The sequence below is a fragment of the Cynara cardunculus genome, assembly GCF_001531365.2.
Source record: "Cynara cardunculus var. scolymus isolate 2C chromosome LG 6, CcrdV1, whole genome shotgun sequence".
NCBI lineage: Eukaryota > Viridiplantae > Streptophyta > Magnoliopsida > Asterales > Asteraceae > Cynara > Cynara cardunculus.
Window position 1 is genome coordinate 17674849 of NC_037533.1, and position 13808 is coordinate 17688656.

Consider the following 13808-nt stretch of genomic DNA (forward strand, 5'->3'; position numbering starts at 1 on the left):
AAAATATTATATTATTAATTATCTGTTTTAATTATATTATGAAATGTTATAAAACTGACTAATTTTTTAATGTCTTTTTTGATTATTTTACATTTCTTAACTAGTTTTTATCAAACATGATCAGTTCACCAGTTAAATTATCAACTATTTTGCCAAGCATAGCCTAAGAGTATTTTCAACAGATTCTCTAATTTTTTTTTTAAATGGTGAATAAAATTTTAAAATCTTTAAGACAAAAATACATTTAATTCCAACAGATTCTTCATTTTGCAGATTACAACATTGATTATATTATTCAAATCTTATTTTCATCTAATAAAATTTTATTTCTCTTTCTAAATATTTATTTTCAAATTTTTTTATTGGTAGAAATATATTAAATAAAATTTTCCTCTCATGTAATTTCTGGGGTGTTCTCCAAACTGGAGAGTTTTTTTTTATTAACCTGGATATCCAACTCGTTATGCGAGTCGACTAATCCCAGGGCGACCACCTGTTTTGCAGATAACTCGGAGTCACGGCATTTGAACCTCTGTGGCCACAAGGGAATTTTTATTCCTTATTAGATTTGAACCTTAGACCTCCTGGTACTTTTGACCTTTGGAGCCAAACTCAAACCAATCAGGCACCATCCTTGTGGTTCAAATCGGAGATTTCTACAACTCTCTATCCTACCTTCTCCATTTTAGAGAATCAGTTGGAGAAAAAAAACATCCCCAAAGTCCTCAAAATCTTTATTTTTCTCCATTGTGGTGAATCTATTGGAGATATTCTAAAATCCTCTTAAAATGTATCTGTTAAATAATAAATATTTTGGTTTTGTCGCCTACTTTTATTATTGTTATGAACGTAATAAAACAAGGGTAAATTGCATGAAAATGTAATATACTTTGTTTTGATTCATATCTTGGGTAACGTACTTTTAAAACCCATGTTTGATACCTAAAATGTGATATGATAAATTTTTAAGTATTTGGGTAACTTGTTTAATTATTAACGAGTTACCATGCTTACGTGACGGATGATGTGGCTTATAGATTTACTAATGAGGTAGGCAATGATATTATGCTACATCATCGTCTCTACGGGTGCTCACGGGATCATGTTTTGAGGAATTTGAACAACTGAACCCAATGCTTGTTGTTTGAAAAATCTCAACTCAACCCATCCTAATGTTCGTGGTTTAAAATATCTAAACCCAACCCAAACCAAAGTGCAACCCAAGCCAAACCAAACTGTACGTGTTGGTTGGGTTGATACCTCAGTACAGCAAAAATATTCTCTTAACCTTGAATATGTTGTTTTTTCTACTCGTAATTCATTTTTTTATGATCAGTCATTTGCTACAAATTATTCATACTACTTGAGTATATTACAAATTATTCTCACATTTAGACATGGAAAAGAGATTGAAATATATGTATATGAAGAGGGTATGTGACAGTGTAATTGTAAAATACACATATTAATTGGGACTTTACAATATATTAAATTCAAGAAATAAAAGTATCATGTTCATCAGAGTCAGGTGGGGTTCAAATAACCATAAACCAGTGTCAACCAAATATCTACAGTTTGAAGATTTTACAACTCAATTAAACATTGGGTTTTCTTTAAATTAGATTATCTTGCGTTGAATTGATCGAGTTGGTCGGGTTTTTAAGCACCCCTATTTCTTTCCATTCGAGGGTAGAATAGAATGCAAGATATGGGCCTGTGGGCTTTTTATTATTAGTGGGCCAAGTTGTTTCCTATATGTTGGGCCGAACGGAGATTTATGTATTTATGAAACTTAGTGATGGCTAAATCGGCCCGGCTCGGACCGGGACCGGAATCGGCAAGGATCAGTAAAGACCAATTATGGGACCGAAAACCGGGATGGTTGGGGTTTTTGGTAGTTTCGTGAGACCGGGACCGGTTATGGGACTGGCTATGGACCGGCCCGGCCTGGCCCGAAAATTCAAATAATTTTATAAATAAATATATTTTTAAATAATTTTATAATGTATTTCTATAAGACAATGTAATTTTAATTATATTAAAACGTATTTTTAAAGGGTATTTGAGTGACCAATTTGTAAATTTTATAATGTATTAAAATATATATATCATTAAAAAAAATTAAAAAATCTTATTTTTTAATGTTGGGACCGGGACTGGAGACCCATAACCAATTATGAAGTACCTTGACCGGTCCTACCATTTTCGACCGAGACCAAAACCGGTTATGAGAAAGCTTGGGACCGACCCGACCCAGCCCGGGACCAGTTTTTGGTCATCACTATGTGAACTTGTGAAGTGTGAACTACATTTTTTGGATATTTTGTCAAGGGGAATGAAAATGAAAGTAGAAATTGATTCTTATTTTCTTTAATTTAATTTGAAATAAAAATCTCGACCAATGGATCTATTATATTTATACTATGTTACAAAGTATTTGACAAAAATTCTTAAAATCATTTTTAATGCATGAAGTACTGTTTATTTATGCATATTACTTAAAATTCAAGATTATAAGTAAATTGCACGCAAGTACAACTTATTAAAATGTTTGAATTTGTGTAACTAACTGTAGATAAACACAATCAAATAGAAGATAATAATCTCATTTTAAATATAAAAAATCTAAAATATAATTAAGATAATCATTGAGTTCTAACAAAATATTTGTAATTTTTTTATAAGACATTTTTTTTCAATAATATCATATAAAAATACTAATAAAACGTCTTAATTGTATTGTATATATGAAACAAACACCATGTGTCCATTCATTTTTTTTTTCTTTTATTAACCATAGGCAACCGAGTCAGTCTACGTACACCTCAACTAATTTTACAGACTCTGGTAGAACAACCGGAAAAATCACTGGAGGCCTTAACGAGTAACCTATGGTAAAAAGCCCTTGATAATCGATACTCAAATCTTAGGGGTTGTTTGTTTATCTCTTAATAGTTCCATTAAGAGACAATCTCTGAATCGTTAAGAGGTGAATCTTGTTTGGCAAAAAAAAAGTTTGTATCTTAATGGTTCTAAAACTCTCTGAATGATTTTGTATTCTGGATCTCCCTTAACCATTAAGAGCCATCATTTCATTGTACACAATTACCAAACAATTATATTTTATTTTACATTATATCATGAGAGTCCCTTAATCATTTTGACTACTTAATCATTCTACACCAAATCATTCAACAACTACCAAACAGCAACTTATTGTCGGTAAATTAACCACTACATATTCACCATATAGGACAATGGATTTCCTATCAATAATAAACTAAGGGGATGCTTTGCTGCCATTTTTGTCTTAATACATACAGCCAAAGACTTAAACCTTTCAAACTTTAAATTACAAATTTGGTCCTTGAGGTTTGTCAAAAACAACACTTTTTGTACCTATAATTATAAAATGATCATCGTGTTTGTAAAAACGTTCGAATTTGGTTGTCAAAAACTCTGTTAAATGACGTTTTTTGTCTTTTACCACATGAGTATATGATTTTGATTGAATAAAAGACAAAAAGATCGATAAAATGACGTAAATATCCTTCATTTAACAGGACGCTTATTAAAAGAAGTAGGGGTGTAAACGAGCGAGTTTTTAACAAGCTATTCGAGCTCGAGTTTAATAATTCTCGAGCTCGAGTAGATCGCAAACATAAAACATAACTCGTTTAACTTATGACCCAAGCTTTATAGCACTGATATTCAACTCGACTCATTCGAAAAGTCGATTATATATTTGGAGTCGAGCCGAGCCATTCGAGCACACACTTTTCGATCCAAACATGATCATATGTTTATAAATTATACAACAAAAATATAAAAATTATCAACCTCGAGTCAATAAACAAGTTAATCAATTACGAGCTCGTGCTCGTGCTTGAGCTCGAACTCGATAATTCAAAAATTATTCTAGGTCGAGCTCGAGCCCTACATGGAAAAAGTTATTTGAGTTTGAGTCAAACTCAAGCTTGATAACCTACTATTCGAATCGACTCGACTCGGTTCGACTCATTTACACCCTTTAGTTGAAGGGACCAAATTTGGACGTTTTTTACAAACTACAATGGTCATCTTCCCGAAAAAACATTCTACTTCCGAAAATCAGTAGAGCGGTTGCACGTGACCCCACTAGAGCCTTCATAGATTCGCCCTCCAAGGCCAACTTACACACACTTCGACCAATCCCATGCCCCTGAAAAACAGTCAAGAAAAAAGTAGGGGTAGAAGTGTCATTTCAACCATAAACTAAGGGGGATGCTTTGCTGCCATTGTTGTCCTATATATACAACCAAAGATTCTACCCTTTTTAATCATATATCTAGACTTGATTTCGGGATCTTGGATCGTTGACTAGCTATTATAAGTGTAGTTTGACCCCATCGGTGAAGGAACGAAGAACACGATCTGTGAATCGATCGATCGATGAGGGAAGATACGGCCCAAGTGAAGGTTCCGATACCCATCGGAGATTTATGGAAGGCGATGGCGATCGATATAGGGAAAACGGCAACCACGGTTTTACCCGATATCGTGAAGGAAGTCGAGTTGCTCGATGGAGATGGCCGCCTTGGAACCATCTTGGTCTTCAAATTTCACCCCGGTAAGTCTTGATTCTTGCTCGCTGCAATAAAATTGGTTTTATAGGTTTTGTTTTGTTAGCAACTTAATGGGACTTCGTGACTGTTTGGTAGTGACTTGTATACAAAGTGGCTTATTCAGTAAGCTTTTTGGGGTGAGCTTTATCCTGAAATTCAAGTTTTGTTTTTCAAAACTATCCCTACGAATTAAAAAACATGTTCCTTCCATCTATATGAAAAAGACCCTCCCGAACAAAAAAATTCTCACTCCATACCACACGGATTAATCCACACAGACAGTTGTAAAAACCCACCTGTTAGAAGTTAAAGACGCTCAAAAACGGCATATAAACATATCGTAACACTTCTTGTAAACCTAAGCCCTGTATATAAATCAGTTTATTAGGATACTTAGACATATTTGACGTCGTATAAAGCCGAAAAGCAGGTTTTCGGTGGGATGATTTCTTGGACTTTTTGTGTTAGGGGTACCGAAAAGCAGCTACCAGAGGGAGAAGATTGTCGAGTTCGATGAATCTCGGCATCAGATCGCTCTTGAAATACTGGAAGGAGGGCATTTGGATCACGGGTTTTCTTCGTACACGACTGGTTTTATGTTAACCGCGGTTGGAGAAGCGGAGACACTGATTGACATCCAGGTTTTATACGAGACCAAACCTGAACATATTCATGTTCCGGGGGAGACTATAAAAGCGACGTTCCATTACATCAAATGCCTCGAAAACCATCTGTCAATCGGTATCTCTTAAGCTCGATCTTGTCGAAAACACTTCTTCTGCATCTTTAGTTGTGTTTTGTGTTTCGGAATCTATGAAATAATAAAAGGAACACACAAGAAGACGGCAAATTCCTTCGATACGACTCGAAAAAACACGCGATGACATTCAAACACTTGATATTTCTTTCGATATATTGAAGTAGTCGTTTTACGATAAACGTAACTTAACAAAAACATAAACGACATCCAATGCCAATTTCTAGTAGTGAAAATTGATACTTGAAGATCGGAAGAAACTGACCCGAACCTAGTAACAACACAAACCGACTAAGATACATTTGCGTAAAAGTCGACACACATTCGGCAGGTACAATCTTCAAACCGACAAAGGCGGCATCCGAAACAGACGCAATACACGCACCCTCTGCACCGGATGTTTTTTCGGCAACCAGTGCGGCTCCTTGAGCTGATCCGCTCCTCGAGGTCCTCACACGTCCACCTGAACCAAACGAAGAGTAATTATAACGCGGGATTTGGGGGTAAGATGTATGTAGACTTTTCCTCTACCACAAAAGCAGACGGACTTACCTCCCCGGGATCATACTGAAGCAAGTTTGGTTCCCACTTGCTGCGGCATCGTGATAGAACCGACATAACTCCCTTGACCGAAGCTCGAACCGGCGGACCTTATTGCAGGCGGTGCACCTCAGGAACTGGTCACGGTGACCGGATTCATTGTGCGGCCTCCGGAAGTTATCTCCGTAGTAATACTTAAGGAAACTGGTGTCAATCATCTTGATCTTTTGACCATTTTGATTGAGAATCCAAACCTTCTTTCGCCAGTTTGGCACATTGGAAGTTCTCGAGCCATGCTTTACAAACTCAACAGGCGAATCAAACACTAGTTATCGACCAAAAATACCAAATTCAGTTCATTTAACACAAAAGATACAAAAAGAAACAAGGGTTGGATTCACGTGAGACCAGCCTATTTTCATGAGACCCGTGAGAACACAAAATAACACTGACATTTCGCAACAAAACATTATGAAGGTACAAAAATCACCGCAACTTCACAGCAAAAACATGGTGAAGGTTTACCGACACAGTGTTCTGCTGTGAAGGTTCAGTGTTATTTATGTAGTCTCACGGGTCTCACAAAAAAAACCTGGTCTCACATAATCCCAGGTCAAAGCAGCAAAGTGTCATTAGTCAAGAGGGATCTGGTTTATTGTTAGATCCCAACAACCCTCGAGGTCAAGGGTTTGAGGGTCAATAAAGTTGAGAGTGTGTGTGAGTTTTGCTGTATATAAATATTTTATAAAAATCTATACAGAAAAAGGTGGGTGTTGTGCAAGAGTTTTATCATGCCTTGTTTGCACTCTTTGCAACAATGGCATACGGCGGAGATGGTGCCATCGTCGCTGATCCTGAGGAGGCCGAGGGAGTCTCCATACTTGCCGCTCGTGCAACCACACACTATCTCGATGTAGTGTGGTGCCCTGACTCGGATTTGACTCAAGTAGTCACGCAACTCTTCGTGCGTGAAGATGGTTTCTGGGACGAGCACCAAACTCAGTTCTGTCACAAAATGCAAGAATATCAAGAATACAAGAAACCAGCTGAAGTAGCTTTTTAAAAAAATATAAGACATATTTATGTAAAATGTAAGATATATTTATGTAAAATATAAGTGGCATAATTAAAAAAGATGGAAAATTCTTCGATAAACCAGCTCAAACAGAGTTTTTTCAATAAGTTCAAAACAGTAAGATAGTTCATCAGTCAAACATGTGCATACATACATCTAAGTGTATCAATCAAGAATTTATTTTATTTCAAGACGATCGATAAAAGTTTTGAAAAATTGAAAGTTAGGCTACATCGGGCTTCACTTTTGTACCTAGATATTATTGAAACCGAGGGTGAGGGTAGGGTTGTGATGTTAAACCAATCGCGTAACAATGATAACGGCAATGCTAATATTTACCGATTTTCTCTCTTTCTAACAGGGCAATTAATTTTGCCCTAGACATGATTCAAAAAGCGTAATTCATATAGTCCCGCCGATTCTTGACGAAAACCTTTTCCGATTGTTGAGAAATCTTCCCTAGATATCATCTAAAACCAAACGTGTCTACTTTGGATGTAATTTTAAAGTTTATTGTTCTGGTTAGATCGATAAAGATCCAACGAATGAACCGATGATTCATACATTTATCATACAGCAAAACAAATAGTTACATTTTTAGTAACGAATCAATCTAACTATAAAACCAATCACAAAATCACATTGGCTAGAACAGAAATCACTATCAACAAGTAGATCTAATCAATTGAGTGAAAATTTAAAGCGATTGTTATAAAGCCTATCGAATCGGAGCAAAAGTAACAACTCAATCAATTTTAAATGCATCATAAATCAAATTGGGCACATATAGCATCAACATTAACTTTGTTTTGTTGAGGCAAAACCTAATGGATCCTGATGCATATAGATACAAATGGTCCACTGGGAGCAAGAATTTCCAGGAACATTTGGAACAAGCACGAGTCCAAGGCAACAAAATATGAAAAATCAAATTCTGTATAGCTCAATAGAAAAAGAAGGAAAAAAATTTTACCTTGCGCCATGGATCGTAATGTGGGTATTCTGTATTTCTGTGCGGCGGACTTCAGCTTAAGAATGAATGCCCCAATACTCATAAATAGGTATTTATAGACAAGATATATTAGGCTTAAGATGCCCGCCTCTCTTAGGGTTAGGTTATAGCGCCTTCGCCTATGGTATTTCGCCAAATCAGCTCAAGTAACCCCCGGTGTCTTATGGTAAATGACTATAATACCCCTTATTAATTATTTGTTCATAAATTTTCAATTTTGTTATCATAACTTGAAAGGTCAATTGAGGAAATACAAAATTCTCATACATATACACATGAAAATTACACCAAGAAGTATCCCCTTACTTTCTTTCCTGGTGGTTGTTATGCTTTAATTTGATGTCAAACAAACTATTTTCAAGCGTAAAACTGAAATGAATGTATATGACTTTTTAAGCAAAATCGGCAATTAAAGTACATCTGTAAAGGTATGAAACAAAATTTGCATTTCTATTCGTGAATTTATCAACTACAGAACCATCAACTGTCACAATGGTATGTACAAAATTGATTGGCTCGTCTAAATCTAATAAATAGGTTTTCAAGCCAAGATCAATAAAATCAGACCGTAAATAACAACCCAAGTTACTTTTAAATGCGTCTGATCAAAATTGAAAACATATACCAGAAGCATCAACTAATTCATTCGACGAGACTTGTAGCATAAAAAGAAACTAATGTACTTTTAGTTGGCGTAAAGTATGCTCACCAACTCGAAATTAATTCATTATACCATAAACATCCAAGTAATTCCAAGTGCATCTCATCAAAATCGAAACATATACGCCAACCCGTTAACATGAACACAAGCTTTGACAGAGCAATATATGACAATCTGATTGTCGTGAACTTGTCTTCATATAGACTTTTAACTAAGAATAAACGTTGAAAACTGACTGTTCAATATCTTTAGATAACACTTATGCTCGTCTTGGGCATATTAGTATCATGTTGTAATCTTCCTCGTTGGCATATAATCTGGCATTTACTATGATCTTGAATGTATCCATCTCATTGGCATTTTGCTAAGTTGTTATGTGTCAAAGGGGATAGTTTTCTTCTGTTTTTGGAGATACAAGTCTCACTTAACTTACAGGTTGCTATTCTAAGTCGATTACTACTTGTAGTTGCATTATGGGTATTCCTAATAAGTTCGAAATAGCTTCTGGAGTGATTGCTTATTTACAAGATGGTGTACTTAGTTTCTTTTGGTCTCAAAATTGCTTCCTGAATGATTGATTACTTAGTTTCTTTTGCAAGGTGATTATTTGCAAGGTGGGTATTCCATAATGATTGGTTAGTGGTCTCGTGGAGATGGTTGGTATAATCAAATCTCGCCATTTTTGGCTTCATATTTTGGGAAATAGGTAACCAACTATTCATGTATTATTCCTGATGAATGCAGTAATAGATATTCATCACAAAAATTATCAATAATGACAATGTATCATAAAATACATGATATGCATGATGAATAACATTCATGATTATTCATCATGAACAGTTGGCTCACCGGTTCTCAAAATATTTACAGTTCTCATCTTGACTTATAAAACAAACTTTTGAAGATGTCATTGAAGCCAGGCCGGTCCTGAGAATTTTGTTGCTAGGGCGGAAGGACTAAATAATGCCCGCATTTTATGATGGCCAACTTGAGTTTTTTAATCAAGGAAGCACCCAAAATAATGAAATCCATGAGCATATGCATAACTATTCCTAATTACTTCAGTTATTGCATGATAAATCCCCTGTTCTGGTATTAAGGTAAGAAAACTACCCAGTCTTAAAATCACGAAATTGGTTGAAAATTTTCACTTATTTCGATATATGGAAACAGGAAACATGATTGATTCACGAGAAAATAACTAAATAACAGCATAATCACATAACTCATATAGTCAAATGGTGAACTGAAATTAAAATCGCAGAGAGATTCATAAAGAGAAGCATTAGAGTTCAATCCACACTTAAAACAGTAACAAAACTGCAGATAGCTATTTGGCAAATGCATACTTACCTTACAATCCACAGATTTAGCACTCTTCTTCATAAGCGTGATAGAATAAAAACCTTATTGATATCAGTTTCTGATTTTTCTGTGGGTTCAGGTAACTGAGGATCTAAGTCCACGTCACATAAGATTGAATCTCCATCATCTAGCCTTATAATATGCAAATTTCCCTCCATTTTCTCCATTCGAGCCTGGATCTCCTCCATCATTACTGTATTGTTGTTCAGGTTTGCTGCTTCGTGGCCAAAAAAAGAATGATTCAGTTAAAATTACAGTAAACTGTATCATTAATTTATCCTTATAATCATGGAGTCTATACCACAAACCAAATACGATCCCTAAAAATAATCAAATCGTCGTAACAACCCTATAAACGACCCAAATTGATCGCATGAAACTCATAAATAACTAATCCACAAAAAAAACATATACTAAACCTAAAATCGACACCGATAATTGAAAGGAATTGATGATTAATACCAGCAATTCCGATCCTGTAACATGAAGGAGATAATGTATGTAACCTTAATTATCGAGGGACATTAACGGCAGAAATCGACGGCGAACTTACCGAAGACGGTGAGAACTCGACGTATGGTCTCCCTGCCTGCAATCGGGATCAGCCATGGATTCGACAACCAGTTTAGGGGGTGTTTGGGATTGCTACTTAAATTCCTTATTAACTTCTTCGCTATCGGTAACAAGGAGTTAAACAACGAGTTTTTTTAGTCTTCTTGGAAAATAAGGAGGTGTTTGGGATTTGTTTTTTTTTATTTTTTTATTTCAGTTTTGCACCGGTCATAAAGTTAAATGTTAGTGTTTGGATGAGGAAAAATAAAACTGTTTATATCAGTATCAAACCGGTAATAAGAAGTATTTAATAAATTAATTCTTCCCGACTTATGAAAAACTGTTAATTACTAGTTTATCATTTTAACCTTGTTTTATTAATGTTTGTTAATTATTAATCTTATTGATATAAATTTTCTTTTTGGTCATTTTACATATATAAGCAAAAATTTGTCAAACACTAATAAACAACTTATCAGCTTATTGCTTTTTGTTATCGTTATAAGCTAATACAAACGCTTTTTACAAAACTCCATTTTGATATCACATAAGTTAATAAACACTTTTACAAAAAACATAAGGTGTTTTAAATAAGCAATCCCAAACAACCCCTAAATAAATACTTATACCATTTTGGCACCGGTAATAAAGAGTTTTTGATAAGTTACTCTCTTCTAACCTATTAACTTATTCTAATTCAGTACAAGAGTTTTTAGTGTTTCGATAGGAAAAAAAAAAGTATCTCATCAGTTTCATCGGGTATGGTACTGTTATAAACTAATTCAAACATTTTTTTTATAAAAATGCAATTTATCACCATATAAGTCAAATTCTAATACAAAATTTATACAATATGTCAGAGTAAACTAAAAATTTGGTCCCTATGGTTTGTCGAAAATATCACTTTTTATCTCCATAGTTTTAAAATTACAAAATGACCATTGTAGTTTACAAAAACGGCCTGATTTTTTTCTTTCTTCTAACAACTGCTAAAAGTTTGCGCTAAATAAGGGGTATTTACGTCATTTTATCATTTTTTTTTTTGTCTTTTACCCAATGAAAATCGATTTTATAATTTTGATCTATGTGGATTGGATAAAAGACAAAAAAATTCCTCGTATAATGTAATTTTTTAACGGTCGTTAGTAAGAAGGAACAACTCCAAACGTTTTGGCAAACCATGATGGTCATCTTGTAATTTCAAAACCATAGTGAATGAAATATGTATTTTCAACAAACCACATGAATCAGATTTGTGGTCTACTCTAATATATTTTAACAGACGAATCAACACCAGTCTATTTTGGTTACACCTGTGAGACCATGAAATAATACTGAACTTTTATAGTAAAAACACTACGGATATACTAAAAACACATAAAAACCCTCGTAATGTTTTTTGATGTGAACATTCAGTGTTTTTATGTTTTCAAGCTGGTCTCACGTAATCACACGTCTCATGAAAACATGGTGGTCTTACAAGATCCTAACCATATCTATGAATCCACGGTATATATCAGTTAATATTAAAAATAAAATAAAAAGAGAGACACAAAATGAAAAATTCCCTCCGTAGGGCACTTAACTGGAAAACTTTAATATATAGACAAAACCCGTTATAATATAAACGCTATAGTAATTATCAGTATAATTTCGAAATTGTAAGGAGGATATCTAGAGTTTTGGTAAATCACATGAACCGTTTTTGTAATTTACTCCTACCTTTTAAATAACCAGATGGGGTTGGATTTGGGTTCACGTGAGACAAGGTTGTTTTCATTAGACACGATTTTTACACCTGAAACTTCACAACAAAATGTTGTAAAGGTAAAAAAAAAAGGGAATCTTCACAACAAAAACACTATGAAGATTATTTTCACAATGTTTTGCTGTGAAGTTTCAAATGTAAAAATCATGGCTCACGAAAACAATTTTGTCTCACATGATCTCAAGTCTAAGTAGATGTGTATTTCTGTAACGCAACAAATAAAACAATCGTAAATTCAGAATGGAATGCAAAAAAAATTCGTAAAAGGAATTTTGAAATTTGCACGTGTTACGTATAACGTATGTTAGCATGTCGATTTGTAATGTTATATATAATAAACTGTAAACTTGAAATTTAAGAATATAAAATAATACTTTATATTATAATAAAAAAATTATATATAAATGGAACAATATTAATTATCAATGCAAAATTCCAATTTTTATGCATATTGTTGCATTTTCCCCAAATAATATCCTTATTTGTGTCCCAAATATCTTTTATTTTGCAGATAGCTCGGAATCATCGTATTTGAACCTCTGTGGCCATAAAGGGATTTTTATTCCTCATTAGATTTAAACCTATGAACTCCTGGTACTTTTGACCTTTGGAGTCAAACTCAAACCAATCAGACACCACCCTTATAATTAATATCTCTCATTTTATACTTCATTTATTTTTTTCTTTTCTTATATTTTCTCATTTATTTTCTCTATTTTTCATTTTTCACAATATTTCCTCTAATTTAAATTTATGAAGGAGAAATTCCACATCACAGAGACGGACCTATACTGGTACATATGGTGGCACGTGCCATCGTATTATTCCTCTGTTGAAGAGTAAAAAATTTAGTTTCATGAAAGGTGCAACCGTATTAATATGTTGTGTGTTACCATATGTATTTTGAAACTATAATGAGAACGAGTTTTATTTGATATATATAGTTTGCAAGACTTTTATTTCATCCCAGACCCAAATTCGAATTCTATTAATGTCATTTTCTTTGTTAAATGGTATCACCGTTTGAAAAAAAATTCATATATTTGTTCCTTATAGTCAAAGGTGCCATCGTTTGAAATTTTTTCGCATAGTTAAATGGTACCACCGTTAGAGGTGGCCAAAAATCGGTCCCGGGCTGGGCCATAACCGGTTACGGCCGGTCCCGATCAAGACAAAAACGTTCCATAACCGGTCCCGGTTCCGGTGAAATCCTCCATAACCGGTCAAGCTTACCGGTAACCAGTTAAGCCGTCCAGTCCCATAACCGGTTACGGCCGGTCCTTTGCAAAAAAATATTTTTTTTTCAAATTTTTGGTAATTAATAAATTTATATACATACACACACACACACACACATATATATATATATATATATAACAAAACATATTTTTAAACGTATTTATAAAATTAAACGTATTTATTTTTAATATGTTATTAATATGTTTGTAATATGTTATTTTTAATATGTTTT

At 34.1% G+C, this 13808-nt stretch overlaps 2 protein-coding genes and 1 long non-coding RNA gene across 3 annotated transcripts; 1 reads left to right on the forward strand and 2 right to left on the reverse strand.

Annotated features, from left to right (window-relative positions):
* Positions 1 to 4321: 4321 nt before the first annotated feature.
* Positions 4322 to 5497, forward strand: LOC112514895 (phytohormone-binding protein-like). The gene is made up of 2 exons (XM_025121525.1): positions 4322 to 4609; positions 5073 to 5497. The coding sequence occupies exons 1-2, from the start codon at positions 4432 to 4434 to the stop codon at positions 5354 to 5356; spliced, it is 462 nt and encodes a 153-aa protein (XP_024977293.1). The 5' UTR covers positions 4322 to 4431; the 3' UTR covers positions 5357 to 5497.
* Positions 5498 to 5630: 133 nt separating this feature from the next.
* LOC112514223 (protein ULTRAPETALA 2-like) lies at positions 5631 to 8031 on the reverse strand. Its single transcript, XM_025120554.1, has 4 exons — positions 7950 to 8031; positions 6697 to 6906; positions 5914 to 6226; positions 5631 to 5824 (listed from the first exon to the last, which is right to left on the reverse strand). Exons 1-4 carry the CDS (start codon positions 8029 to 8031, stop codon positions 5653 to 5655), a joined length of 777 nt encoding a protein of 258 aa, XP_024976322.1. The 3' UTR covers positions 5631 to 5652.
* A 1852-nt stretch (positions 8032 to 9883) lies between these two features.
* On the reverse strand, positions 9884 to 10695 carry LOC112514896. Its single transcript, XR_003069442.1, has 2 exons — positions 10571 to 10695; positions 9884 to 10231 (listed from the first exon to the last, which is right to left on the reverse strand). It is a non-coding gene; the product is annotated as an uncharacterized LOC112514896 (long non-coding RNA).
* Positions 10696 to 13808: the final 3113 nt, after the last annotated feature.

Bases quoted from the DNA above. Each gene is read 5' to 3' on its own strand.
- LOC112514895 (XM_025121525.1), top strand. From the start codon at position 4,432: ATGAGGGAAGATACGGCCCAAGTGAAGGTTCCGATACCCATCGGAGAT. The intron at 4,610-5,072 runs GTAAGTCTTGAT...TTTTTGTGTTAG, and splicing joins GGTCTTCAAATTTCACCCCG to GGGTACCGAAAAGCAGCTAC.
- LOC112514223 (XM_025120554.1), bottom strand. From the start codon at position 8,031: ATGAGTATTGGGGCATTCATTCTTAAGCTGAAGTCCGCCGCACAGAAA. The intron at 6,907-7,949 runs GTAAAATTTTTT...ATTTTGTGACAG, and splicing joins ATTACGATCCATGGCGCAAG to AACTGAGTTTGGTGCTCGTC. The intron at 6,227-6,696 runs GCATGATAAAAC...GTCGATAACTAG, and splicing joins TTGCAAAGAGTGCAAACAAG to TGTTTGATTCGCCTGTTGAG.